General features: G+C 39.3%; 1 protein-coding gene across 1 annotated transcript in view; it reads right to left on the reverse strand.

Annotated features, from left to right (window-relative positions):
- SIPA1L1 (signal induced proliferation associated 1 like 1) overlaps nucleotides 1–27468 on the reverse strand; it is a 312113-nt gene that overhangs the window by 101626 nt on the left and 183019 nt on the right. The window contains exons 5-6 of the mRNA XM_054567334.1: nucleotides 22673–24472; nucleotides 3825–3955 (exon numbers count right to left, since the gene is read on the reverse strand). Coding sequence (XP_054423309.1) covers nucleotides 3825–3955; nucleotides 22673–24170 — 1629 coding nt within the window. The 5' untranslated portion in view covers nucleotides 24171–24472. The remainder of the gene's footprint in view (nucleotides 1–3824; nucleotides 3956–22672; nucleotides 24473–27468) is intronic.

The following is a 27468-nucleotide window of genomic DNA, read 5'->3' on the forward strand; positions in this document are numbered from 1 at the left end:
CGTCTCCAAAGGGCAATCTCAGAACTAGTTTGAAATGGGATGATGACAATGACATAAACGTTAATTAAGTTGGCAAATAATGTGATTGCAAGAAGGAAGTTCTAACAGTGTCCAAGGAACAAGCAAAGAGGGCAAGATACAGGACTAACAGGAAAATAGAAACCAAAGGGAGAACCATCAGGGAAGCAAAATCTATAGTATTTTCCAACAATGGAGAAGAGAGACAAGGGGAGGGAAAGTATAATTCACCAACCTCTTACTCTCAACACAATAAAAGGGCACTTGAGGAATTCGCAGTCTATTCATCTGATTAATATCTTCTCTTTCATTTTTAAAGTTTTAAACAACACTTGTGTAAAAAAAAACAAAACATCATTTCTCTATGACTTAATATCTAATAGGACATAAAGAGTTTTGTTTTGTTTTTTAAATCATGGGAAACTACTGGACAACTCAGTTACCATGAGCTCACACGTGACTGGGGACAGGAAGCTACAAAGGAAGTATTTTCAGTGGAGAACCAGGACCCGGCATGCTAATCATTGCTCATTCTGTGCCACAGAAAGGTAGCAGCTCACCTCAAGAGAGCCAAGGCAGATGAGAAAAACAATGACTGGTTTTTCTATTTGGATCACTAGTGTAACCGGTATTTTTGTTAATGACTTCCGGAAAGGAAAGAATCCTTGTACATTTCTGTATACCTATGGTTAAAAGCATGCACGTGCCATAACATTTTGTTCATAAACACACTGTCATGCTTACAAAGACATGCAAGTTTTTAAAAAATTTGTTATGAAATGAATATTTCTATTGAAATGAAAGATCTGTTTGTATCTCTGTTATCTTGATGCCATTTACTGAAGCAACTGGAGGGGCACTGAGGTGTCCATGTTCTTTCTTCATGATGTATTTATTAACACGAGAAATTAACAGCAGGAGAAGTCCCTACAAAAGCATGAAAACTGTCTTACTTTATTATATATACCTGTCCCACAAAGTCCAGGAGCTACAGACTGGAACCAACACCTGAAACATCTCTACCAAAAGACTTTTGTTAAGTTCTATGAAAAGTCTCATAAAGATATTATAATTAATCCACATTAAAGATTATTTTCACTGGAAAGAAAAAACTTTTACAAAAGCCAGTGGCAATTAAATAAAACAGGAGAACGAAAGGAAAAAAGGACAGTACTATTGATATTGTGCATTAGGTGTGTAGTAATGAACAACTCATAAAAGTTCCACACTCACTGGGTTTATATTCTAGTGGCAGAAGCAGGAAAAGAACAACATTCTAAGTGCAATATGTGAGACAGTGTTAAGTATTCATGAAAAACTAAAGCTTGAAATTGGATATGAAACAGGGTATGAGGGAGTAGAAATTTGAGATGAAGACCCCTGTGATTTATGAGTAAAGGCCAGAAGGAAATGAGGGAGCGCTGGCCAGGAAGATGCCTGCGGAAGAACATCACACCACGGAGGAACAGGGAGCATCCAAGGCCTGACACAGAGGTGTCCAGAGGTCGTCAGGAGAGAAAGGAGGCCAGTGTGGCTGGAAAAGACTAAAGAGGGGGAACAGGACACGAGTTCCCTCGCAGATGTGCGTGGTCTCCTAGGTCACCAGGGAGCCTGGCTTTTACTCAAAGGGAGATGAGAAACCATTACAGGATTTTGAATTGAGGAATGACAAGATCTGGATTACATTTCCGAAGGCTCCCTACTGGGCTGAAAGAATGCAGGGTTTAAAGGCTGAAGCAGAAACACTTCTCAGGGAAAGATGCTGGGGGCTTGGCCCTGGCCCAGACCCAGGCAGAGGGATGGGAGAAGTGGCTGAATTCGGGGCATACTTTGAAGACAAAGTCAACAAATGCTGCTTATACTTGGAGGTTCAAGAGGAAGGAGAAGATTTGGGGGGGCGGGGTGGACGGAGGTAAAAAGAGGAGTCAAGTGCGGCTTCATGATTTCTGGCCTGAACTAGAATAATAAAGTTGTCATCAGTTAAACATTAATTTGAACATGAAAACAAGTGTTAATGGCTTTTTGAACCATGAACAACATTTGACTTGGATGTCTCAATCAAAGGCTAAGGAACTGGACCCAAGGGACCCAATTCACTCTAATGGGTTAGCAGGAAAAGGACTGAGTACAAGACCAGAGAACCAGAGGGAGGCGCAGGTGGAGCATTTTAGGCTGAGGTAGCAGGAGATGAAAGAAGAGAGGTGGGGAAGGCAAGAGTCAGTGTGGTCCACCCACCGCAGCAGGGGGATCATTTTCCTGTAAGACGGGAGTTATCTTGGAGAGGGAGGCTGGGGCCAGCTGTGGTGTGCCTGGACGCAAGCTGAGAGGAGCGGGCGTCAGAACCAGTGACCAGCTCAGAGAAAATGCTGATTTAGAAAATGTCAACCTCTGGCTGAGGGATGATAGAACAGTGGCAAGAGGAGTGACTTAAATGGATTGAAAACATAGAAAAGGAAGATTATGATGGGAGGTGGCTTAAATCAGAGTGGCCTTGGGAGGATGAAAAAATATGAACAGGAAGGGAAAAAAAACACACTTGGGAGCAAGGTAACTGAGGCTCACAGCAATCGGGTGGGATCTGTGTGGGCTGGGTGGGGGTGGGGGGGCGAAGGGGCAAAACACCCCCCCCAAAAACCCAAACCAACGAGACATCTGTAATAGCATAAACAATTAAAAAAAAAAAATCTGGCGGGATCTGAGAAGCTAGAAACGAGCAACTACCTACACTCAACTTCAAAACCACAGTGTGTTCTCAGTGTTTTCATGTTCAACAAAAGAATTTGCACTGCTTAACAATTAGCTCTGTTGTGGAGGAAATACACTGGAGCGTGTTAGTTCTTCATTTCACTCTGGCCGCTATATAAAACACATTAGATATTAAAGTCATGCCTTTAAAAATCTTATTTTTAATTTCCCTAGAGTTCAAGCTTAGTAACTTAAGTGAGACCAATCCCTGAAACTCAATGAGGGAAATAAAGCCAAATGCCCAATTTAAACTAGTTTCAAAACTATTATTTTCTAGATACCTCAAGGGGGTATTAGACATGAATGTATAACAACAATCCTAAAGTGCTCAGAGGCAATAAATGGATAAGAGGCAGAAATACATATGTTTAGAAAGAAAACAATAACTTTATAATCCGAAACTTGTTCTTGAGTTTTTAAGAAATGGTTTGTTTGCTATTTTATTTTTCCTTTTTTTTAAACCTGGATTTCATTTTAAAATAAAAATGTATAGATTCCTAAACTGCTCCAAGATCCTGTTTCACCCACATGAGACAGCCTGTAGCGCCAACAGTCTACATCCTAGGCCTCAGAGAATAGATCCAAGAGACAGCAAGGTGAACGTGGAAGCAGAAAAATCTTTCCTCCCTTCTTGGGTCAAGAAATGTCCTATGCAACAGTTTGGAAGAGTGAGTTAAGTGCTGGGTGACTCCCTCTCATATGTAAGTACTCTAGCTCCTCAATTGCCTTGGTGTTTTCAGCTGCCCAAGCAGGATAGGCAATATCCCATTTGGGATTCTGAGGGCTCCAATTTCCTCGCACCACACTTAATGGACATCGCTTTCTTGGAACCAAAACTCCCATTCATTTAATGCATCTACCCAGAGCTAAGGGGAAAGAAAGGATCCAGATCTAACCATTATATCCACTCCTATCACCACCAGAATAAATGAAAAGGGACTTTGTTTCCTCTAAAGACATTTGTAACCATGCGATATTAAATTTAATTGCTTTGCTGCTGCTACTACTATTATACTTCTTTCTCACTTTCATTAAGCTTCATCTTTTCATTTGCAACTTACCTCACTAGTTCTAAATATTATTCGGTAGTTGTAAGGAGATCCATTGTCTTTCATTTCTTCTGGTTTTTCCCTTCGAATGCTCACAGCCACTGGGCCAAGATTCTCATCAGCCCCAAAATAGTTCCAGTGTTCTTAAGTAGAATAAGACAAAACAAAATTAAAATGTTATGTTCTGCTTGATATTTATTTAGATCATCCAGAAATCATATCAATAAAATGTAAACATACTTAACAAATGTATTCTTGAATATGTTATAAAAACAAAGACTTGGCTACATAAGTGTAGTTTTAGAGCAGGCAACATTGAAGAGAGGTTTGTTTTGTTTTGTTTTGTTTTTTTACTACTGTACGACTTGCTGCATTACTATTTTTTAAAAAATTTTTGTATTTTCTCCCTATATTCTACCATTTAAATAGGCTACATTGTGTGTTCTTTCCTGCCTAAGGGAAAGTTTGTGTCAGAGCTTTTTAAAAGCTTTTCTTTGAAAACAAAACAAACAAACAAAAAAAATCCTACATCTATTGAAAATAGAATTTGAAGAAGGAGGGACTTCTCTCAATTAAAAAAGATTTCCCTGGGCCCAGGCACGCTAGCTCAGTTGGTTAGAGCATTGTCCCGCTACACCAAGGTTGCAGGTTCGATCCTTGGTCATGGCACATATAAGAAGCAAACAATGAATGCATAAATAAGTGGAACAACAAATAAATCTCTCTCTCTCCCCCACTCCCATCCTCTTTCTAAAAGTCAATAAATTAAAAAAAATTTTTTTAAATGAAAAAAGATTTCCCTGGATTGGAGTGAGATGAAAGGTCTGTGAGTCACTGAGCAGCACTCTGCTCCCAGGGAGCCCAAGCAAGATGGGCTCAGAGGAAAGAGCGGAGTGCCCCAGAGAGGCAAGAAGCCCAGTCCCGGAGCTCTGGGCCTCACCAATGGTTGTTACCATGTAGTGAGCACCAAAGGCCTCCCACAAAACCACTGAACCCCGAAGGCATGTGTGGCCTGGCGCGACAGGCATCTCCTAGGTAAACTGTGTGGCCAGGGGACATATTATGATTCAGGGAACTCTCTTCAAGACTCCCAACCTTCGGACAACCGTGGGGGTTGGGGTAAAGTCTCCTTATGAATGGTGCCGACTCTGCCTTCTCCTGACAAGAACAAAGGTCAGCATCAAAATGAAATTAATTTATAGAAAATTTTAAAAAGTGGTATTTACTGTGTACCTGAGTGCGTGTATATACACATATATATATTTCTTTAAAAATTAAAGTTATTGATACATGAGATATATACAGATGAGAAAGTCCATAACATATAGAAATATATGAAAAGCTTGAGTAAATAACTTATTTTTCAAACTTCCAAAATACTTTAGATTGTCCTATTTCATTTACATGTGACATAACTGAATGACCAAGTTGTGACATGATATGTTATTCTCATCCAAAATGCAGAAACATTTGAAAATACACATTATACCCATACAAAAAATGTATTTGAAAATCCATGAGAATAATAAGAAATAACAGCATAAAATATCTAATTTGTACTTTTAAAATTCAGGTAATACATATGAAAATACTTTGCAAATATTAAACTATATGATATAATCATAAATATTGAGTATTCTCTAAGATTATCATAATCCATGGAGATTCAAAAAAGTACATGAGAATACAGGCAACAAGCATCTCATATATGGACAACTGAGAAACAACCCAAGAAGTGTCACACAAAATTTATGTACAAACACTTATGTACACCCTCAAAGCACAGCACGTGAGAATCACACTCAGAGGTGATTTACTCTTACTTTGCACATAATTTTAATAAGCTTGGTTGTCTGGTCTTCAAGCCCACAGCTTTATTTCAGAGGCGTGATAATTCCAGATGTTGACAAAGTCCACAGTGTAGGGCTGATACAGACTTGCATGCAGACAGCAATGTGATAGAACAACTGACAACAAGGAAGAAAACAAAGGGAGGAGACAGAAATAGCATAAAAAAGCAGACAAGAACTTAAAGAAAAACAAGACAGCAGTCTGGGGCCATTTACTGAAGGAGCAAGAGTTAACACACTTCAATAACTTCAGAAAATAATTTAATACTGCAGCACAGAACAATAGCGGAGGGGTCAAAGGTGAATGTGAGATGAATTCATTATATTCTGCTCCTTGCGTATCAGGGACTCAACTGAAATCCAACTCTCTAGAAACTCCTCCATCACACCCAACAAATCCCAGGGAGGGCAGGTGCGAGGGCTGTTCCCTGCTGCTGGGGAAATTCACAAACAAGTATACTGGGCCACTACTGATTCATCTTCAACAAGCTCAACTCATTCCCAAGCTCTCCCAGGTCAGCCCCCTTCTCCGGAGTAGGTATTTCAAACATCCTCTATCCTCCTTCAGCACCCCCAACCTGCTTTCTTCTTAGTCTTAGCAAATGAAAATGCTCTGTAAATTGCAGAAAAAATAAAGGAAGCCAGGTCATAAGCAAATGTCCTTATATTCCATCATACATACAAACTTACCTGGATCCAGGCTGTTGCTTTCTTTTCTTTACAATCCAAAGCTCAACCACACCCTAAATTGTGACTCCACACAGTCCGCCTCCCCAGGGACTCTGATGCTGTGACCACCCTCTCTTGATCTTTGACTTGTCCTTCTCTACTTGCTCATTTCCACGATCATCTAATCAAGCTCCAGCCTCCTTCATCTTCAAATATAACACACGTTCAACTCCTTATCCCCCTTCAGGACAACTCCTCTTTTTCTTCCATTGGAAAATTACTGTAAGGGCTGCCTAACTCCTTACCTTAGAAATACTGTAATCTGACTTCCATTGCAGTAACCAATGACAGCCTTGAAGTTAAAAACAAATAGACATGTTGGTCCTTCTCTTGCTCAAGCTCTTCCTAGCATCTGGCACAGTTGATCATTTCATTTTTTTCTAGAAACCCTCTTCCTGGCTTCTATGACAGCACCCCCTCCTGATTTTCCTTTTACTCCTCTGGCTGTTACTCCATTTCCTTTCCTTTTCCCATCCTGAATATTCCATACACTCTCAGAACTTCAACTGCCATCTTGATGCTGATGACTCAAAAGTTTACATGCCCACTCCAGACTTCTCTAAGCCACTGACCTTTACGTCTACCTAGTAGTGGAACTCAACTGTTTGTCCCATGGGCATCCGCAAAAGTGAACCCTTTACCTTCCACCAAACCTATGAAACTCTTCCTGCAGTCCGATTTCTACCGACTGATACCACATTCACCTAGCTGCTCAGGCCAGATTCACTATCATACTGGGAGCTGTAGTTCCTAAATCTCTCTCAAATCTATCTCCTTTTTTCCCATTTCACAGCTACTGATTCCCCCACATCATCATTTGCTTGGATATTTGTAAGTCTTCTAAATTGGTGTGCTTTTTATCCAATTCATTTACATAGCAACCAGAGGACCCTTCTAGAATGCAAATCTTACCATCACTATTAAGTTTAAAATCCTTCCCCAGGATTCCAAGGGTCCTTGCATACTTTTCGTGGCTTCCCAAAGGCCCTCACAACCTGTCACCAGCCCATCACTCCAGTTTCAACTTAAACCTTTCCATCATCCTTCTCACCTCTAAGGACCACGTATGCTGAACTTCTCTCAGGTGTTCAAACTCACTCTGCCCCTTCCTACCTGGAATATTCTTTCCACAACTCTTCTTTATTTGACTACCTCCTCTAAACCCTTCAGGTCTCATCTGAAATACTACTTAGACACACTCTAAAAGAGTGACTGAATAATTGAGATAAATGAAAGTGTTTACTTTGCATTTTAATACTAATACTTTAAAGTGTTAAGAATTTATAAAAATACCCATCAGTGAAACAAATATTTAATACATTTTAAATACAAAAATTTAGAAATGCTACAACACAAAAATGTAAATTTATAAAAATATTAATAAGCACAATCATTTTAGGATAAATTGTCAAATAATACAATGTTATTTTAAAATTAAATTAAACCCTACATAAAAATGACATATGCTAATTTTTAAAAAATGGAAAATTAAAGATAATTCAAATTTTTTTTGGTGTGTCATCATCAACACCCGACTATATTTTTGTGTAATTTTCCCCAGCTGCTTAGGAAGTACATTTCTGAGTTGGGGGAATGGAGATGAGATAATTATAAACTAACTTCTAACACTCTCTGCAGGTTGTACCTTTAAACAAACCAATCTCTGGTTTGATAACTCTGGGAAGATCTTTCAAAACTTCTATGTGTGTGTGTGCAGAAACATCAATCTTTTTTTTACTAAAAGAGAGCTTTAGCTATTATTTCCAGAAAGCATTTCCATTTGGTCTTTCTGTTAAATTTACTAGTATCACAATTAGATTAGACTCTGTTTATTCAAAAAGTCTTTCAACTTAAGCCAGAATTATCCTAACAATAAAAGCCTTGTTTTTTTTTTCTTTTTTTTCTTTTTTTGGCCCGTTTGCTCCTGAAAATTATAGAGGTGTAGAAAAACAACCATTTCTACACAAACACAACTTTAATTCTAAATCCTAATACAGTGGCAAGAGTCTGGTTCAGCAAGTCATCTTAGATTGAGTTTGAATCCTTAAACTTTGATCCCGAGACAAATGCCTCAGATTTTTTTCTTGAACTAAAAAATCCAGCCTTTTAGAGGGACCCTCAGTCTGGTCCTTCTGGCCACTCTGAGTTCTGCCTGTCCCTCCCTTTCACTGGACTGCAGGACCCTCCCCTCAGACCACAGCCTTCGGGCAGCACCCCTTACTTGCTACTCGCTGCAGCACTTCTCATTTATTCCTACCAGCCATCCTCCATCCTTTGTTAAGGAGCCATCCACCAACTGCAGAGAGCTCTTCCAGCCAGACTCACAGTCAGCTTTGCCTTGTGGGGGGGGGGGGGGGGGGCGGGGGCGAGAACGGGGTGGGGGGGGGCAGTGCAGAAAGGGGAAGAGAAGGAACAAGGACAGGGGAGCTACAGCCTGTGTTAAAAAGCTGGGCAGCCTTTGATCAGAAAACTCAGGATGATGAAAGTCAAAGAAGGGAAGAGCAATTGGATAGTAGGGTGGATAAGTCTGCTGATGGATGAATTGAAATGCAGGTATTACATGGACCAAAAATAATAACGAATATTTTAGTGCCAGCATACTGGAATGTTCAAAGCCAATACTGCAATCACTGTATTAGAATCACTATATTAGAATCATATAAGGCAGCGAAGTGAGGCACTTTGCCAAGCATTCCAATATGCACATCAACCATGAAAATACAGGTATTTCCTTCTTTTTCATAGATGTGGAAACTATAATTTAGAGAGAGTAAGTCACTTCCCAACCACAATGAGTAACGAGCAGTGCCAGAGTTCAAATGTTACTTCACTGATTCCAAAGTTCATTTTCTTAGCCAGTACATACAATGTTATCTTCCCCAAAGTTCCTAAAATTGTATTATAAATAAAACAGCTACATAAAATTTGGTACCTAAAGGGATCAACTTGCCAGATCACATATAAAGCTTTAGTTCTTCAGGCGCTACTATTGAAGGTTTCACTGTATATAAAAGGAGAGATACTAATGCTTTTCCCTTCATTTTTCATATTTAACACCTAAACAAATGTTTAGCCTGAAGTTGTCTTATTAGTTCTGGTTCATGAGTTTTAACAAGGATGGTACAGAGTGCCAATGAGTAGTTCTGCCATCACTAGAATATTCCATGTATTTTTGGTTCACACATTTACAGTAATAAATAATAATTTCACTTTCTTAGGGGAAACAGTAAATAGTTCAAAGCTCCAAGAAATTAGATCAAGTACCAGTCACATCACCAGGTTATGACATATATATATATAAGCATGTGTGCACAAGGCAAAAAAAGTTAAGCCTGGCATTTTAATTGTAAAAAAGGGAAAGAAAATATAATCACAAGAGCTGAAGGGTTTCAACTAGCAGGTTCTGATTTCTTGTACCACTTTTTTCATGATATTGCAGACTTCACATTAATATTCAGTTGTACATTTCCCTAGTGAGACCAGTATACTCTGGACTGTGTATAGTTATAAACAGAAACACATTTTTATTTTTTTCTAAAAAATATGCAGTTATAATTCTTGGCTTAACTATTTCTTTAGAGTTGTTAACATAGAATTTGAAATAGAAAAATAAACTGCTAAACACAAATCAAAGAAACAGAAGGCAAGTAGCACTTAGCCACTATCTCACACCTAAGAAAATTAGCAACAACATTTCTGAAGTGAAAAACAGTCTGTGGGAAAGGAATAATACATTCTTTCATACACTGCTGGTGGCACTGGGACTTGGTACCAACCATTTCAGAAAGTATTTATATATCAACATGTTATATATAATACAGTAATATATGTTCTATATAATATAGCGACTAATGTTAAAATCACAGAAAGGTTTACATTCGAATCTTAGTTATTGCAACGGACCACACAGAAGGGAAAATGAAAACTCACTTTCTCTAGAAAAAGCATCAAGTCACACACAGTAGGGGGACACTAAAGATACTAGTAAAGAATGGAACAATGGCAACTTTACTAGCTGGAATTAAAATTATTTCACAACTTTAAATTATTTCTTCATAAAATAGTCTTATGGGGTGTCCAACCTGCGGCCCGTGGGCCACATGTGGCTCAGGATGGCTATGAATAGGGCCCGACACAAAATCGTAAATTTACTTAAAACATTATGAGATTTCTTTTGTGATTATGTGTTGCAATGTATTTAATGTGTGGCCCAAGACAAGTGTTCTTCCAGTGTGGCCCAGAGACACCAAAAGGTGGGACACCCCTGGTAGGCTCTAAGTGTGCCCCTGTTAGTGCAGTCCACAATATGAACTTTGACCCTCAAAATATATTTTCATGAGACAGAAAATTTGGATGAAACTAGGAAGAAGCTGGATGCAACTGTAGCTTCTATAAAGCTGCTTACATCTTGCCTACTGGGTTCAAGTTGTTCAGCTGTTTTGTTCTCATGCAACTTATTACATCTTCATATGACTAACAAGTGGATTAGAAAGGACAGGCACAAAAGAGAATTTTTTTTAAAGTCAGCAGCAGCATATTCTTCTTTTCAAATGAAACACAGATTTGACAAAGTGAAGGCAGTAAGCATCCAACTGTTAAAGAACAGCTCTTTCAGAGAAGTGCACTGCACCGCTCAGAGATTCCCAGTTTCTGGCCCTCACAGGGCTCATCCTAATTATAAGGGTGGAGGTTCCATGAGAACTAAACAGTTTAAGACTTTGCATCATAATCCAAAGCAGGTCAGAGAAATGGATGGGGGAACATTTACATAGGACTGGCCACCTGCCAGAATTGTGTCCCAAAACAATCCCCTAAGCTTATAATTACTGTTACATAAGAGTAATTGCCCACATTTACATAGTGCACAGTACTCTGAAGTTCCAATTCTTCTTTCCATAAGTAACTTAAGAATTGGGGTGGTCTATCATGAATTCATGGATACAGAGAATAAACTCATGGTTGCCAGATGGGAGAGGGTTTGGGGGGGCTGAGTGAAAAAGGTGAAGGGATTAAAAAGTACAGAATGGTAGTTACAAAATAGTCATGGGGATGTGAAGTACAGCACAGGAAATATAATCAGTAACATTGAACTACGTTGGTATGGTGCCAGGTTGCTACCAGACCTATCGAGGGGACACTTCATAAATTATAAATATCTAACCACTATGCCATTCACCTGAAACTATTATAAAATAACATTCAATGTTGGCTATAATTAAAATATAAAATTTTTTTAAAAAGGAAAAATATGTAGGGTGGTCTATTTGCCAGAGTTGCATTCAATTGTGGGGCTTAAAACTGCAAGTGACTAAACAGCTCTTAATAGGTCCCTAACTTGCCAATAAAAGGTAGACTTTTATATGACGTTAGGTTGACATTAATAAATTTATCAAAGTGATTAAAGAAAAAAAGTACAAAGAAAACTCTATTTGAAACAAAGGGAGAATAAAGAATAACAGTCAAAACGGGAGATTATTTTATTGGCCACTATCAACAACTAGTGATCAAAGAAAGAAAAATGTTTTGGGCCTATAATAAATATTCAAAAATAAAAACTGTAAATATTCAATGCAGGTAAGAAAATGTTAAACTACGCAGTCTTAAACCTATCAGTCAGACCTTTCTGATCTAAGGTCTCTTAAGAAACGCCTATAAAGTTCACACCATTCCATTTACAAGACTCTACCTTATGGAATAATTGAACATGTGGGAAAAAAATTATATAACAAGGGTCATTTATATAAGATCAGAAGTTTTTAAACTTCTCAATGGATAGAAATTATAGGGGAGGGGGATCTACGAACATGAAAAAATTGTATCTTTATTTTCACTAACTTCTAAATGAAATGTAGCATTTCTGTCCATTAAACATGTAGGCAACAAACTACAGTAATATTAGTTGTACCCACAATTTTGACATTAGAAATCATAGTTACTTTCATAGCACATTACATTTGTTGCAGACATATCAAGATATTGATTATGCTCATCACAACTTTGAAAATATGGCAGTTATCATACCTGAAGCTAGATCTTTTGTCAACGCAATAAGAAGTATAGATATTAGTATGACACAAAATTTTAAACACTCTTGTAATTGTATTTTAATATGCTTAGGTTGCTTTGTATTTTCATTTAATGCACTTAAAAACGTTTTAAGTACAGTTAATACATTTCATCAAACTGCAGAAGGGTCAATGGGAGAAAAATTTAGGAACACCTGATGTAAGCATTATTTATAATAAGAAACAGGAAAACCTGCATTTACAACAGCTGAAAACTTTAAATGATGGCATAACCAATTATGAAATTATGAAAAACTATATAAAACTGTATTTAATGATCCTTATTTGATTTAAAAAATGAATATGCATGTATTAAAAAAGGTGAGACCAAAATAATATCACTAGTAATCAAACAAGATTTTATTTTCTATCATCACTACTTTTTCTGTAATGAATGTATATAACTTTTGTAATAGGATGATTTTTAAAAGTATAAAAATATATTTGATTTGCAAATGGTCCATGAGTATTAAATATTTTAAAAGGTTGTATATTAATGCAAGTCTTTACTTATAATGTTAGTTAATATTAATTCAAATGCCAGCTCAGGGGGGGAAAAAAAGCATTTAACATCCCAATGAGAGAAATTACAATGAGACACCTGTTTCTAACTCATCTTTCTTGTTTTTAACAAAACACCCTTTGTTACCTGTTACCAGAGATATTGTGGTAAGATGACTTCCAATATGAAATGCTTTTGAAAGGGAAGGAAGGCCCTCAGGGACAGTCAGAAATTTAGTCACGGCAGAAGTCAGTGTTGCTCATGACGGCAGGGACCATGCATAGTCTACATGCTTGTTGACTAACTGTCCATATGAATTTAGAGGTTGCTTCTGCTGATGTTTTTACATCACCAAATGTTTCTACTTGACTTGATTTCAGTCAGGAAGATCTCCCCTTTCACTGCTGTGAAGCTCAGATGATGGCCTCCCCTTGAGAAGAGGAAGCTCCATGAGAAGACTAGGAAAGAAATTGATACAATAAAGCAAATGGTTTTTTGAGCCCCGAATTTTGGTGCTCAGGCTTACTGGTATCCGAAGGTATAATGAGGTATGCATTTGGAACACAGGTGATAAGCTCTATTATGTGTTATCAACTGTACTAAAATAATAGATGTAAAGGGCCCTTTTTATCTTGAGACACAGAACAGCATGGAATTCGTTGGACTCTGGGAATCAGAAAGCGTGACATCATTCTGATGCACTTGGACACAGGAAGTTGGGGAAACACGGGCTTTTTCACATGGATGGTTCATGTGTTAGCCGTTGTTATTGACTGTACCTGAAGGGTTTTTTGTTTGTTTTTCACTTTTTATCTTAACTGCTTTTAGACTTACAGAAAAGTTCCAAAAATAGTACAAGGAGTTTCCGTAGATCCCTAACCCAAGTCTTCCCCAATGGATGTTAACACCTTGTGTCATTACACACCACACAATCATCTTTGATCAGAACCAGCAAATTACCATTGGTACAATCCCACTGACTAAAGACCTGACTCAAACTTCACCAATCTTTTCACTATGCCCATTTTCTGGTTTCAAAATATCATTTAGAATCCCATGTTGCATTTAGTTGTTAGTTCCCCTTAGTTCCCTGCAGTCTGTAACAGTTTTTCAATCTTTAGTTGTCTTTCATGACTTTGACACCTTTGAAGAGATTTTATTACTCAATTTGGGTTTGGTGATTCCACATAATTGGCCTGAGGTTACGCATTTTGGACAAGTGAACTGGAGAAATGATGAACCTTCTCAGTTCATCATTTCATGGGGTTCATGATATGGACCTTGATTCACTTGGTTAAGGTGCTGTCTGCCAAGTGTCTTCACCATAACGTTACCATCCCCTTCCTTATGGTTTACAAATATCTTAGGTGAGATTCTTTGACATGATGCAAATCTTGCTTCTTTTCCCATTGCTCCTCAAACTGTCACCCACTGATTACAGCATCATTAGTTGTGTCTAATAAAGTTTACGGTAGTAAAAATCAGCCTCCATAATGGTGTTTTGGGCCTTTGGGGATCAGTTGGTGGTCCTGGTTAATTTCCACAAAACCACGGTGACCACACACAGGCTTATTTGTGGTCTCATTTCCTGAAAAGAGAGGAAAAGGAACTACAATATATTAATTCAGTGTTTGGCATATAGCACAGGTCATATAAACAGAGGGCCCTCGTTGCCTCTATCTGATGTTGTAAATACAAGATTCATTGGCTCCTCAGTTCGGTAAATCTTATACTTTGCATCAAAACCAAACATTCATTCAACGCTGAAACATCCACTGGGCCTGCCTAATCTGTGGTCCTTGCCTTCAAGTAGTGCTCAGACTGGCTGTGAACCAGTGCATGATGGAAAGCATTGTACAGAAATGAGGGTGCAGGGAGACTCAGAAAAGTGGTGGGAGAGCCATCTGCACCTTTGGGTGGTAGGGGGTTACAAAGACATCACAAGCCCAAGGGAGGCAGGAGCTTTTCAGGTGGGTAAGAGGAGGAGGAAGTACAACCCATTCATTCCAGGGTATGCATGGGGCAGAGGAGGAAAGGAAGCTCCATGCAGGAATGCATGGAGCATGATAAAGCCCTCCCAACTCTGGTGCTCACGTGGGCTTCTAATCCGCACCTTGTTCACTGGCCTTCTCACTCTGCAAAGACACTTCCCTAGTAAGGGATCTCACCAGTTTGCTGGTGTTAGCCCTCAGCACCCCCTGTAAGACAAGGCCGGTTGGGGATGAAACCCACAGCACTTCAAGGGAAGCCTGCCGCATACACTGACCCCCATAGATCTTCATTCATAAATATGGTACGATCACTAGACCACCAAGGAAAACCAGTAATAGCATGACAGAAAGAATGAGAAAAGAGAAAATACAACTCAGAAGATACAGATCATACAAAGAAAAGAACTTAGATAAAAATTTTACAATAATACTAATGGAGAAATGTGGGGTATATAAAATAAAGATAAGCTATTATTTAAAAAAAAACCTATATTAGAAAAAAAAAATAAGTTCCTGGGGAATAAAAATATGACTGCTGAAATAACAGTGAAAGGATAATAGAATGTAGAGAGCTACATGTCAATTCCTTATCTTTAAGATAAAATTGATGAACATAGAACAAAAATGAAAAGAAATGGAATTACAAAAGAAAAACATGAAGAACAAAATCCAGAGCTTCCCCCATCCATCAAAATGGAGTTCTGGACAGAGGGAACAAAGAAATTATAGAAAATATTTTAAAAATCAGAAAAAGAATAATGTTCACTATCTTCTCATTTGTCTTAATAGCACGAATGGCAGACTGTAAATACCATGAAGATAAGTGTACCTCCTTTGTTCTCCTTCAGGCACCATAGCTGGCACAGACCAGATGCTTAATAAGTTTTACCTCATGAATGAATAAGTAAGTGTATAAATGGGCAGTTGTTAATTTTTAAAATTACTTACAAAACATGAAGGGCACTCTTGTTAATAGTAAGCGTGATAATAAATGTGTGTGTAAGAAAAGGCATAGATTACAAACCAAATTATTGGAATGAGAGAGGAATTACTTTTTCCACCTTTGTATGACTAATTCTTATAAGCAGCACACGCGCACATACACACTTTTGTGTGATTTGTTCATTGCCTGCTTACTGCCAAGCTCCATGGAGGCACTCATGCATATGCGGCGGCTCTGGAGGTACAACACTTGGATCTCCCTTCCAGGAAGGACTTGCAACAGATTCAACCACAAGAACTACAACCAGCTGGAAGTCTCTGGCTGTAGTGTCCTTGGACCTGGTCCAGCTTTCCAGCCCAGCCACACTCCTCCTGGGCAGCCCCATCCAGGAACTGAGCACGTCCCAGGGAACAGGGCCTGGCAATTTCTGCCCAGCACGGGACTTCTCCAATGCTCCCTCTTTGCTCCACTGCACTGGCGGCATCTTGCCAGATCTGCCTTGCAGTCTGAGACTCCCAGTGCCCATCTTTGCTTCCTTTCCCCTTTTCCCCTGCCTGCCATCAGATCTGCGTTATAGACCAAAGGCTTTCCCTGCTAAACTCTGCTTCCTCCCCCTTTTTTCTTTCACAAGTCCAACAAACCAACTGCATACCTCTACTGTCAACATCTGCATCCCAGAGGATTCAACTGACAACACATACTCGTCACATGATTAAATCGTAAATTTAACCATGCAAAATGTAAGTTGTTATATGATTAGATGGCATTTGACAAAGGCAAGAGGCTGGACTGGAGTGGGGCAGGCTAGAGATGGAGATACTAAGACACCTACTGCCAGAATCTGGGCAGGAGGCCATGGGGGCCTGAGGCCCTTGAACTGGGAATGGGGCATAAAAAACAGGCCATCAGCAGCAATTCTGAGGCAGGAGGAAAGGCCTTCCCAACTGACTGGAGGTTGAGAAAAATGGAGAGAGAGACATCAGTGTTGCACATCCTAATAACTGATAATAATGGTGGCATTTATAGCAAGAGGGCAATGACGAGGGAGGATTGTTTACAAAACCTGTGTGTATGGCTTTGAGTTGCCAACTAGATAACCATCCAGGTGGAAGCAGGTAACAGTTGCTGAGAAACATAGCCAGAACTGAGGAGAAAGCCTGGGAACAGAGTTATTTTATTTGGATATAAATGCATATTAATTACCTCCTCCAAAAAGAATTTTTAAGCTCACTAATAATAAAGGAAATATATAAACTCTGCTCAATATAAAAATGCAAGAGGAAAGTGGAGACAAGTGTGTTAATAATGAAGGCCGTATAGTCAAACATCAACTTTGGCTCTGGGAGTTGAGGTAAAACAGAAAATGCAGTACACAAAACAAGTAAGCAAATAAAACATATCTATCATTAGAAAGGCAGGCACCTGGTAGCTCCCAGAAAACAATCCCTGGCATCAAATTCTAACCCACATCTGTCCCACGGAACTTGTTAAAAGGGCCAAAGAATGACATAATGAGCAATGTCTTCATCATTAGTTTTACTGCAAAAGCAAATTCTGTTTCTATGTGACTGGACCTTCAGAAAAGATGTCCTTGAATAGTCAAGTGTCCAAAAAAACATGGCCTTCTGATACTCTATGCTGATCTTAAAAATAAAACCTACGGAGGAGCAGTGGAAGCGTAAGCCCTTTTAATCAACTTCCACCACCCTTTAACCTGACATGGCACAGGGGACAGGGAACCCTGAATGCTTTCCAGGTCAGCATTCAAACAGCAGTGCTGGGACACAGGAGATCACAGCCAGGAAGGGAGAGGATGTTTGTTTTCAAAGGAGTAAATGCTCACACTGTCACACCTAATGGCCCCCTTGGTACTAGAAGCCCTGAGCAGATAAAAAGACAACAGCAGAACATTCCTAGGTTGGTTTCTCAAGAAGTAGGTTAGTGTCCCAAATTATCCTGAGGACTACATAGAGCTCCCTTCAAATTATACACAGTTTATGTGATCACAACATAAAGTAAAAGACAAGTAAGTACATTAAAACAATAAATTATACATATATAAAACCTTTCCCTATTAATTTTGGCAGAAATTAACTGTTAAGTTCAAGAGCACAGAGTACAACATGGTTCAATGAAACAGACTTGTGTTGAAGTTATCACTTACTTGAAATATAACACCATCCAAATAAAAAAACAGTATAACCCCCTTTTAAACTCTGAATTATAAGGCATCCCATAGTAGTTTCTTCAAGCCTAATGTTGCTATACTCATAGGATTTAAAAAAGAAAAACAAAAAACAAAATAAGCAAGATTTTTACAAATAAGCTTAACTGTATGGTGTTCCCTGATGTTCAAGGGGGTGAAAGACAAATAAAGAAAACCAAACACTACAATAGCAACTGAAACCCAAGTTGTTTGTGACCTCACACCAATAATCCTGGCCCCCAGCATACTGCTGACCTGGTCTGTGTGTGGGTACGCGCATGTGTGCTCTAAAACATGGGTGTATGGTGGGGTGGGGAGAAGTGGGGGTATAGGAGGAAGGTGAACAATAGAAAACAATCAAATCTGGTGGTTTAAAGTTATCGGAAGAATAATCAGGTGCATAAGCATTAGTATTCCCTCTTTTCAGGAGGGGGAAAATATCCTCAGATGAGCTTCAAATCAGGTGATGGCTGTGTCTCTGGGCCACTGGGCAGGGAGAGGCCCTTCCCTATCAGAGCATCTTTAATAATGACTTTGAGAGTGACACCCCACCTAGCATCAGATAAGGCTATCAATATTTTGATCACTGGAGAAACAAACACCTCAGCGGAGGCAACCACGGGCTCCTCTCTTTTCTATTAATGCATAGCTCTGAATGGCATTCAGGGAGGTCATGCCTCAAACAATCTATGCACTCAGTGCAAAATTGAAAAATGTCCTGTATGGGCACGGCAAAGGAGGTGAGTAATGGTGAGGAAAAAGTCTCTTCCTCAGTAAGCCATGCTGGCTATAGGTAACAATTATTCTATAACTTCATATTTTCCACTTACAAATTTCCCTGGTGCTTTGATCATGGTGACTGTGTAAATAAAAGCTAAATACAAAATATACACGCACTCAAAGGGAGAAGACCAGATTAATCTGAATGCTATCTACTGCCAAGCGTGTGCCTCCTCTCTAGGAAGGCTGTGGTTGCATCCTTTGGACTTATCGCAAGGACAGCTTCACCTTGGGGTCCTCTGAGCCCTAAGTGTGGAGGTCTGCATAAAGCACAAAGTAACAATACAATACATCACTTCTACCATTTAATCTCAGTAAGTCTTAGTAGACACCTCACACACACTCGAAAAGCAGCAGAGAGAAGTAGGCAGCAGGAAGGGCCGGAAAGAACACTACTGATGGTGTGTTGCTCATGTTAATAGGTGCAAACAGTGGGATTCCTCTGTTGGTCCAGCTTCTTTCCAGCAATGGACTGGACTTACATGTTGAAGCCAAATACCCTCTAAAGACTAAATTTTCAAAATAATGATGTTTATAAAAACAATGTAATATTTAAAAAGTAACTGCAGCTTCATCATCCAAACACAACTGAATTTTACATCTAATGTTGCTGGTAGAGTATACTAGTAAAGTGAGTTGTTTTCCCTAGAGACTTAGCTATGTTGAAGTCAGGAATGCATTAAACAGAAAAATGGAAGCTACATGGTGATAAAGAGGTTAGAATGACAGCCAGGTCAGGAGCACTCTACCCTGTTGCTGGAAGACAAATTACATCTGACATTGATGCAATTCTTCAAAAGGACAGACTCGCCATAAGGTTCTGAGTAGTAAAAATGAGTTAGTGCACTCACTTCAGTGGATCAATTTGTATGTAAAAATTATAAGACAATTTCTTAACTATATTACATACAGTGATAAAAGTATAGATATTATATAAATGTTTTAATATACAGATATACTTTCGGGGGCTTAATAACAGCTTCAAATGATGCTATTCATCGTCATGATTTGTTGTATGTTATTTTGTGACAAATGACTTGTTTGATTTAAAAATTCTAAGTTGTGTTGCCCAAGAAAACACAGCAGGCACTAACTGCCTTTCACTGGCTCAACTTCTCAGATGAACTACAGCTCCAGTTCCCTCTGTAAACCGTGATGACGAACACCCACTAGCGATGGCATGCGAACTCTAGTGCCACACACGCAGGATTGCTGCTCCCACCAGCTAGACTGCATGCTGATCAGACCTGTTTATGCCAGTTGACTTGTTACTGTAATTATGAAATTTAATTAAATATTATGAAAGCTTATGGAATATGAGGACCAAAGATAAGTCTTGTTTCTACTAAAAACTAGGTTGGAGGCTTTGGAAAGACTTAATAGAGACAAGTCACACACACACAAAAAGGCTGTTGGATTAGATGTGAGTGAAATAAAAAAATATGAAACCTAAGATTTTATAATATTCAGATTGTTTTGCTAATGTCTATGTTTTTGCTCTTGTGGTTTATACTACTAATATAATATAGAATTCAAAATAGTAGAATCTCTCTAAAAGAAAAGCCTTTGGCCTCACAAGAGTTTGGTAAATATATTTTAATGAAAATATTTTGAATATGTACACTTTTAAAAGATTTCCTAATTTAACCGATATTTTCAATTAACCAGTTCTAATTATGTTGGATAATAGGGTATTTTCCATGCTTCAAATTAGAACGTAATTTGGATGGGTGACTTTTAAATTAATGAAGTATTATGATCTAAACTGGATTACTCTGGAATACAGACATTCAGATTTTCATCCCAAACTTTGGAGGGGGGAAAATACTTTAGATTTCTACCAGGCTTAAACATAAAAATATACTCCTCCCCTTTAGACTAATATAAGAGAACAGGGCACAGAGGTTAAAAATATGGCCAGTTCCAACATTACCAGCTCTCCATGACAGCTTACCCACTAATGTCACTTAAGCCCAGTTTTTTTATCCAGAAAATATCACCAATAAAAACATCTACCTCAGTGGGCAGAGAGGTTGAAATGAGAAAATGAATGTCATATCAAAGTTTGGCAAAGTGCCTGGTACATAATAAGTGCTCAAAAAATGTTCATTATTAATACTATAATATTGCCTAATTGGAAAAAAAGTGCCTACTATCACATAAGTAAGATTATAACTAATTTGTTCTCTCTTATGTTAGACTTAAAGTGTCAGTTTTTAGTAAGATGGCCTCCACCTATAAATAGCTCAGAATCACCTGTGGAAAGCTTCCCCAGGTACAATGAATCAGGCATTCTCAGCTACGAACAATATCACTACTGTCTAAGGGATATTTGGCAATGCCTGGAGATGTTTTAAATTGTCACATCTGGGGTGGGGGGAGGGGGACTCGTACTGGCACCTAGGGTGTAGAGGCCAGCGGTGCTGCTATACATTCTACAATGCCTAGGATAGCTCCTCTTCAAAAAACTATCTGTCCCCAAATGCCAAGATGGCAATATTGAGAAACCCTATATTTTAAAGGACAGTATAAGAAAAAAGTGATTTCCAAAATCTGAACTCCAGAAAATTATTCTGAGAGAATAAAGTTTCCTTAAAAATGAAATTGGGGTCTTCGTTATCATCATATTGATTCCAGGGCCGCTGCCACAAATATTTAAGAGACATATGTACTTGCAACAACATTAAGATTCTTTTGGTCAATAAACCCTCTTAAAGGGGGTCTATCATGTAATAACCTTTATGACAAGGTTCATTCTAAAGCCATAATAATGAGTACTAGAAATGAAACATCATTTGGAAAAATAAATCTAAAAAAGATTCAAAACTCCAAAACAGTGAGTGAGAAATCAGTACTGTAGTCATTTGCATACAGGGGGCCACTCAGCCGGCTGCAGAGATTGATTGCTCAGCCAGGCAGTGCAATGGACCGCAGGTGAACGCCCTTCCTTGGTAAGCACCCTGTTTCCTAGCTTAGATGCTTCTATGACAAACTTATTCTTCAATTAATAATGCTGCTCAAAAACACTATTAGAAAGCTCTTAAGAGTTCATTTAAGTTACTTTTTAATAAATCACAGGGCCTTTTTTCAAAGTATGAGATAAAACAATATACAAAGTATAATCCACCAATATAGGTATATATATATGTTTTCCCCCCACAGAACAAAAAGGACTAGAAAGGAAGTCACTGACATGTTAAGGGTACTTATCTCTTCAGTGCTTTCTTCTCCTCCTCAAATACAGAAGACCTAAATTTGATTCCTGGCTCTGACACTTATTGGCTCTGTGACTTTTGTCAAATAATGTAATTAATTCCCCACTAAAATTCTTGTGAAACAGATAGAAATGTATTACAATCCCCATTAACTGATGAGAACATTGGGAAGGAAAAGTAATGATCTGGTACTAACTGCAAAAGAGCTGAATTAATGAAACATAGCATTGTTTTTGTAACCTTTAAGATAAAGCTATATTTAAAGTATTTTCAACTTTAAAATTTATCCCTAAAGGTGACACAAGTCTTCTACACAGAGTATAATCTCATCCACTAAATCAAAGGGTCTTTATTATTTTTTTTTTTTGAAAACATGAATATTTAACATACATGGCATTACCTGAAAGGAAAAAGTAACTCAAAAAAATGCAAAATAAAAAATACATTGCAGCAAATATCTATTTTACCATCAAGAAAAAAGCAATATATGAAAATCTTATATCACACTGTTGAAAAAAAATAGCACTCTTTCAGAAAGTACAGCACAGAAAATTAAAATAACAAAAGCTATCTACTCACCCTTCTGATAGAAGAATTTCCTGTAATAGTATGCGCCGAGGTCCACATGTTCCACAATGTACCTTTTCACTCGATCCAGATGCAACACCAAGTTCTCCTTGGGCACTTCAAGTACTGCCACTCCTGCATTTGTGCAATGGGAGCTGAGTGCAGACTCAAAGGAGGCACTTTCACATCCACTAAAGGAACCAGAATTGGATTTTGACAGACTGATTTTCCTTTCACCTTCTCCACCTATCTCATTCCGAAAATAAGGGCAGCTCATTACAAGCTCATTGCTTTTATCGTCTCCCTGGTCCATGCCTAGGCTTCCTTTAGAATTCAGATCCTCTGTGCTGCCCATTGGGGAGCTAAAACTGGTTGAGTGAGACAATGGTCCTGAAACCAAGGATGCCACAGCAGCTGCCGAAGCCCCCGTGGTGGTGTTTCTCCTCTTAATAACATTGTGCCTGTTCATAATCGCCTCATTCAAGTCAAATAATATACTCTGGACATCATAGTGGGCAAAGCACTTTGGGCACGTCCAGGGTCTGACCGAGTCTTCTGATCGGTTATCTTCAAGATCCGACGATTTCCCAAGTTCATCACCTTTGGCATTGCGTAGTTTACGAAAAATGGATGAGTCTCCAGTTTCAGACTTAGACCGTCGCTTGAGTGGTTTTTCCCTTTCCTTAAAGAGCCTGAGGTTCTCTCTCTGTGAGATGGGCCCATCTATAACATCCAAAGAGAAACCAGAACCTTTGCCCCCACCGGCAATGAGAAAGTCACTGAGCTTGGTTGGAGTTGGACCTCGATCAGATTTGTCATCTTTGTAGCCCTTTAACAAGTCAAAGAAGCTCTCTCCGGACGTTCCCTGCTTATCAATGGAAGATGTGCTACCGTATTCCCTGTGCAGTGATGGCCCAGTCTTGTATGTGGGCGACATACATTCATCAAAGCTATCCACGTCAAGTTCACTTATGGTGATATCACTGTTGCTCCGCTGTCGTATTCTGCGAAGAGCCTTTCTAGGGGAGCTGGGATAGGCTTCAGGCATGAGAAATCTGGAGTCCATGTTCTCCAACGGTCTGGTCTTGTTTTTCAGCGTGTTCTGTATGCTTTTTAACATGGCTGAGTCACTGGAATTGAGGCTAACAGAACTTCCCTGACTCACAGGACTGCTTTTGGAGGACATGCTCTCAAGGCAACTTGAGGTTTCTATTTCCTGGCTTGAACGACTAGATTCTTTTACATTTTCCTTCCTTGGGGGCCAATCTGCAATTCTTGCCCTGACCCCCATCTTTGGAACTCCAGGGGTCGAGGTTATATGGTGAGGACCTTCACTGCGGGGGGGCCCTACGGGAGCCATGACCGATGATCCCAAGCTGCCATTTTGGGACCTGAAGCGCCGCATGTAGAAGTCATCAGTGTGGACTTTGGGAGGGCCATCTGTGCCGACCACGGAGGCCCTTTCGGTGGCAATAGGCCTCTCCGTCTGCGACCGTTTCAGGCTGGTCATGATGGAAAAGCAATCAGACTTAAATCCCTGTGGAAAGGACCATCGTATCTAAGTTGTAAATGTGCACTTCCCTTACGGAGAATGGTTTCCAGCAAATACAGCAGTTGCTCAAGATCTTAATCTTTTTCATTTAAAAGGTTAAATGATGCCTTATTTTCAAGCTTCTGAAAATCCAAATCTTCTAAACATTATAATCCACTATTGTTCCTTTGCTTCACTTTACTAAATGGCTTTCTTTCAGACAAAACTGAATGGAACTTGTATTACTGGGACTCTGTGGCTGCTGTAATCCCATGCTTTCTCTAAAAGAGAGAAAGACAATTGGAATTAGCATTTGATAAATACATCTAAAAATAAAAATGCAATTGCCAAGACCAGACACATGAAAAGACTTCATAATGAATGTAGTTCACAGCTCACAACCCCATATTTTAGTAAAGCAGGTTTGAAAGGAAGAAAAAAAATTGTTTAATAAAATCAATCCATCTTTTAAATTATATATATTTTAAAAGACTGTTAATACTTCAGCTTCACTGAACTGTTTCATATAATTGGGGGACAGAGAGGACCTCATTCCAGGATACCAAGGCTCCAACCCTTAGTACAGACCAAGTAGAGACTCCAGTGACCTCTGACAAGTGGAGTATCTCGAACCGCCATGCTGACCAAAAGTTTGAGACATAACCAGCAGGGTTCAGTACTTAGAGCAGCACACAGTCAGTTCTTAACAAGACTAAAAACTGAAAAATTACTTTATTTAATATGCTGCAACACTCACTTTTTAATACCTTCCATATTTCAAAATCCTATCTTGTCTTTTGTTTCTTTACAAAGGCTTAACATAGTTGGCAAGAGCAAATACAACAGAGAGAAAATAGAGTGCTTTCCCAGAGCCATTATACCCAGGAGCACTCTTCTGTATTTTCCTCCACTTTATTACTTACCCTGAAGAGGATTATTTCAGAGCGAATCCAGCGTTCACCACCACCTCTTCCCAAGCTCTCTCCGGTGACATCTACTCCTAAAGCTAGAACTATTCCACAAAATGCCTGCATTTCCTCATGCACTGCAACCTACCCCACCCTTCGGTGTTAATTTGTGAAGAAAGCAGAAACAAAATGTTGCCGTAGCTAGATCTCTGCATACTCCCCAAGAGACGACAGAGAACTGCTAGCATCCTTCCAGGTGAGGGCCGAAGAAAACCAACTTCCTCATGTGCACATCAGTCAGGAGGCAAGAGGCACGATTTCGGAGTATGAAATCCTGCATGGTGGCGTGCTTCCTGAAAATAAAGGCGGAGGACCCTCTTCTAAGACTCCACGAGAGACACAAGAGGTGGCCTTTAAATTCTTGCCAAATCCATGCTGGGGAAGATGCTGCTGAACCAGCACTGCGCTGACAGGGCTGCATTGTCTACAAATCACGGCTGACACCCCGAGGACGACCCGCGCACTCCCCGCACTCCACGCAGCGGTAACAAGCACTTACTTCCACAATAATTAAGCATCTTGCTCGTCGGCTTCCTGCCTGCAAGGCAGCGGCTTTAATTCCTCTTGCACTACGCAGCAGCGTTTTAGAAGACTCGCTGCTATTTAAAGGCTGGAACATTTAGGGGTGTTTCAAAAACTGCACGCCGCCTGCAGAAGGCAGGGCCGGCCTAGCTCCAGCTGGGCTCTGGGCTGGGCTGGGCTTAGCTGATCCGATAAATGCCAATTGTTCTCCCGCCCCTCCTCTTCCCCACCTTTTGTGAGGGGGATAATGGTTTTGCACTGCTACCTAATTAAACCTGGCTTTTGCACTTTCTAGAGAGTTCTGCTGTCTGAGTGCTCTCATTTCCTTTACGTTTCAGAACTTTACAGGCTCTCACTGAACATTAATCCTTCAAGTGGAAGAACGTGCTAACTGTTGCGTCCAAAGGCAGCACATGTGGCCAAAGCTAAGAATCAAGAAGTGCCCCTCATAAAACAGAAGGAAAATCAGTCAACTGAACCAAGATGCAAAGTAAGCACCAGGCCATCTCCAAGAAAAAAAATCTTCTGACAATCCAAACCAGATCTTATGAGCTATTTTTTTTAACTGGGGAAAAAAATGCTCTTTATTTCAATGAAGTGAATATCTTTCAGAGAAAGAATACACTAGCATAAAGAATAATTCTAAGTAGACTTACAAAAACCAGATGCTGTCAACACTTCTCACAATCTCAAAGAAATCAAGATAAATCATCTTATTGCCAGAACAGTCATTCTCAAAAAGGCCAGTACACCAATCCCATCATGATAAAAACTCATTCTTGTCACATTTCTTTTCCCTGAGAAAATAGTTCATTGCAGGACTGTCTTTTTAAGGCTATGTGAAGTTACATCCATTGTAGGAGGAAACTAAAAGCTGGCACTAACGTCCAACAAATTGAACTATGAACTGACTTGGAAATGCCCAGTCTCGGTCACTACTATTGACCCTGCAGTACTCCTCCTCAGAACATCACATATGCTTCCTATATTTTTAGTGGATTTTTAAAAATCTTACTTTAAACATAAAAATTCATCACAATTTTAAAAGACATGCCAAGCCTCCTATTACATCTTTATTATAAAAACTCCATGTTGGTTTTTTTTTTAAATTTCAAAATATAAATGGGCACATGGCAGGAGTGGGTGAGAGTGCCCACAGTTTAATGACTTGTAAAAGCTAAGGAGGTTCAAGACAGATAACTCCTGAGTTAAATGGTGATTTCTCCCCCTCTTGGCTACTGTTGTAGAAAAGCAAACAGCATTGCTCGAACAGGTCAGACATTTGATTCAACAGGAGATCTGCAGTATAAATTACAAACTATTTGATAACAAACTGAGAGAACTGACCAAACGCATTGGGAAGATACAGTGCAGGAATAAACATGAAGCAACAGCTGATGAGCAATCGCGAAAATAGCCAAACTCAAAGATGTATTAAAAAAGTATTTTGTTCTAGAGTATCGATCCCACTTTTAATTCTTTCTTTTTCCTCCCTCCCTTTCTCCACCCTCATTTATATCATCAAACCCCTTTTGGTGCAATATAAATTTTGGACAGTGACTAAGCCCATGCAGAAATACAATACATGCTGTGGATTAAACTACTAGTAAAAAGAGAGATGCCATCCATGTGTGCAACGCAGGCATACCTTGGAGATGCTGCAGGCTCGGTTCCAGGCCACTGCAACAAAGCCAGTATGGCCATGAGGCGAGCTGTAATCTTTTTGCTGGAAGAGGGTCTTGCCCTCAGTTTACAAAAAGCACAACAATGGTGAAGCTCAGTAAAGC

This window comes from Pteronotus mesoamericanus, unplaced genomic scaffold, assembly GCF_021234165.1.
Source record: "Pteronotus mesoamericanus isolate MK-2021 breed Mesoamerican mustached bat unplaced genomic scaffold, CSHL_Meso_final contig_182, whole genome shotgun sequence".
Taxonomy (NCBI): Eukaryota; Metazoa; Chordata; class Mammalia; order Chiroptera; family Mormoopidae; genus Pteronotus; species Pteronotus mesoamericanus.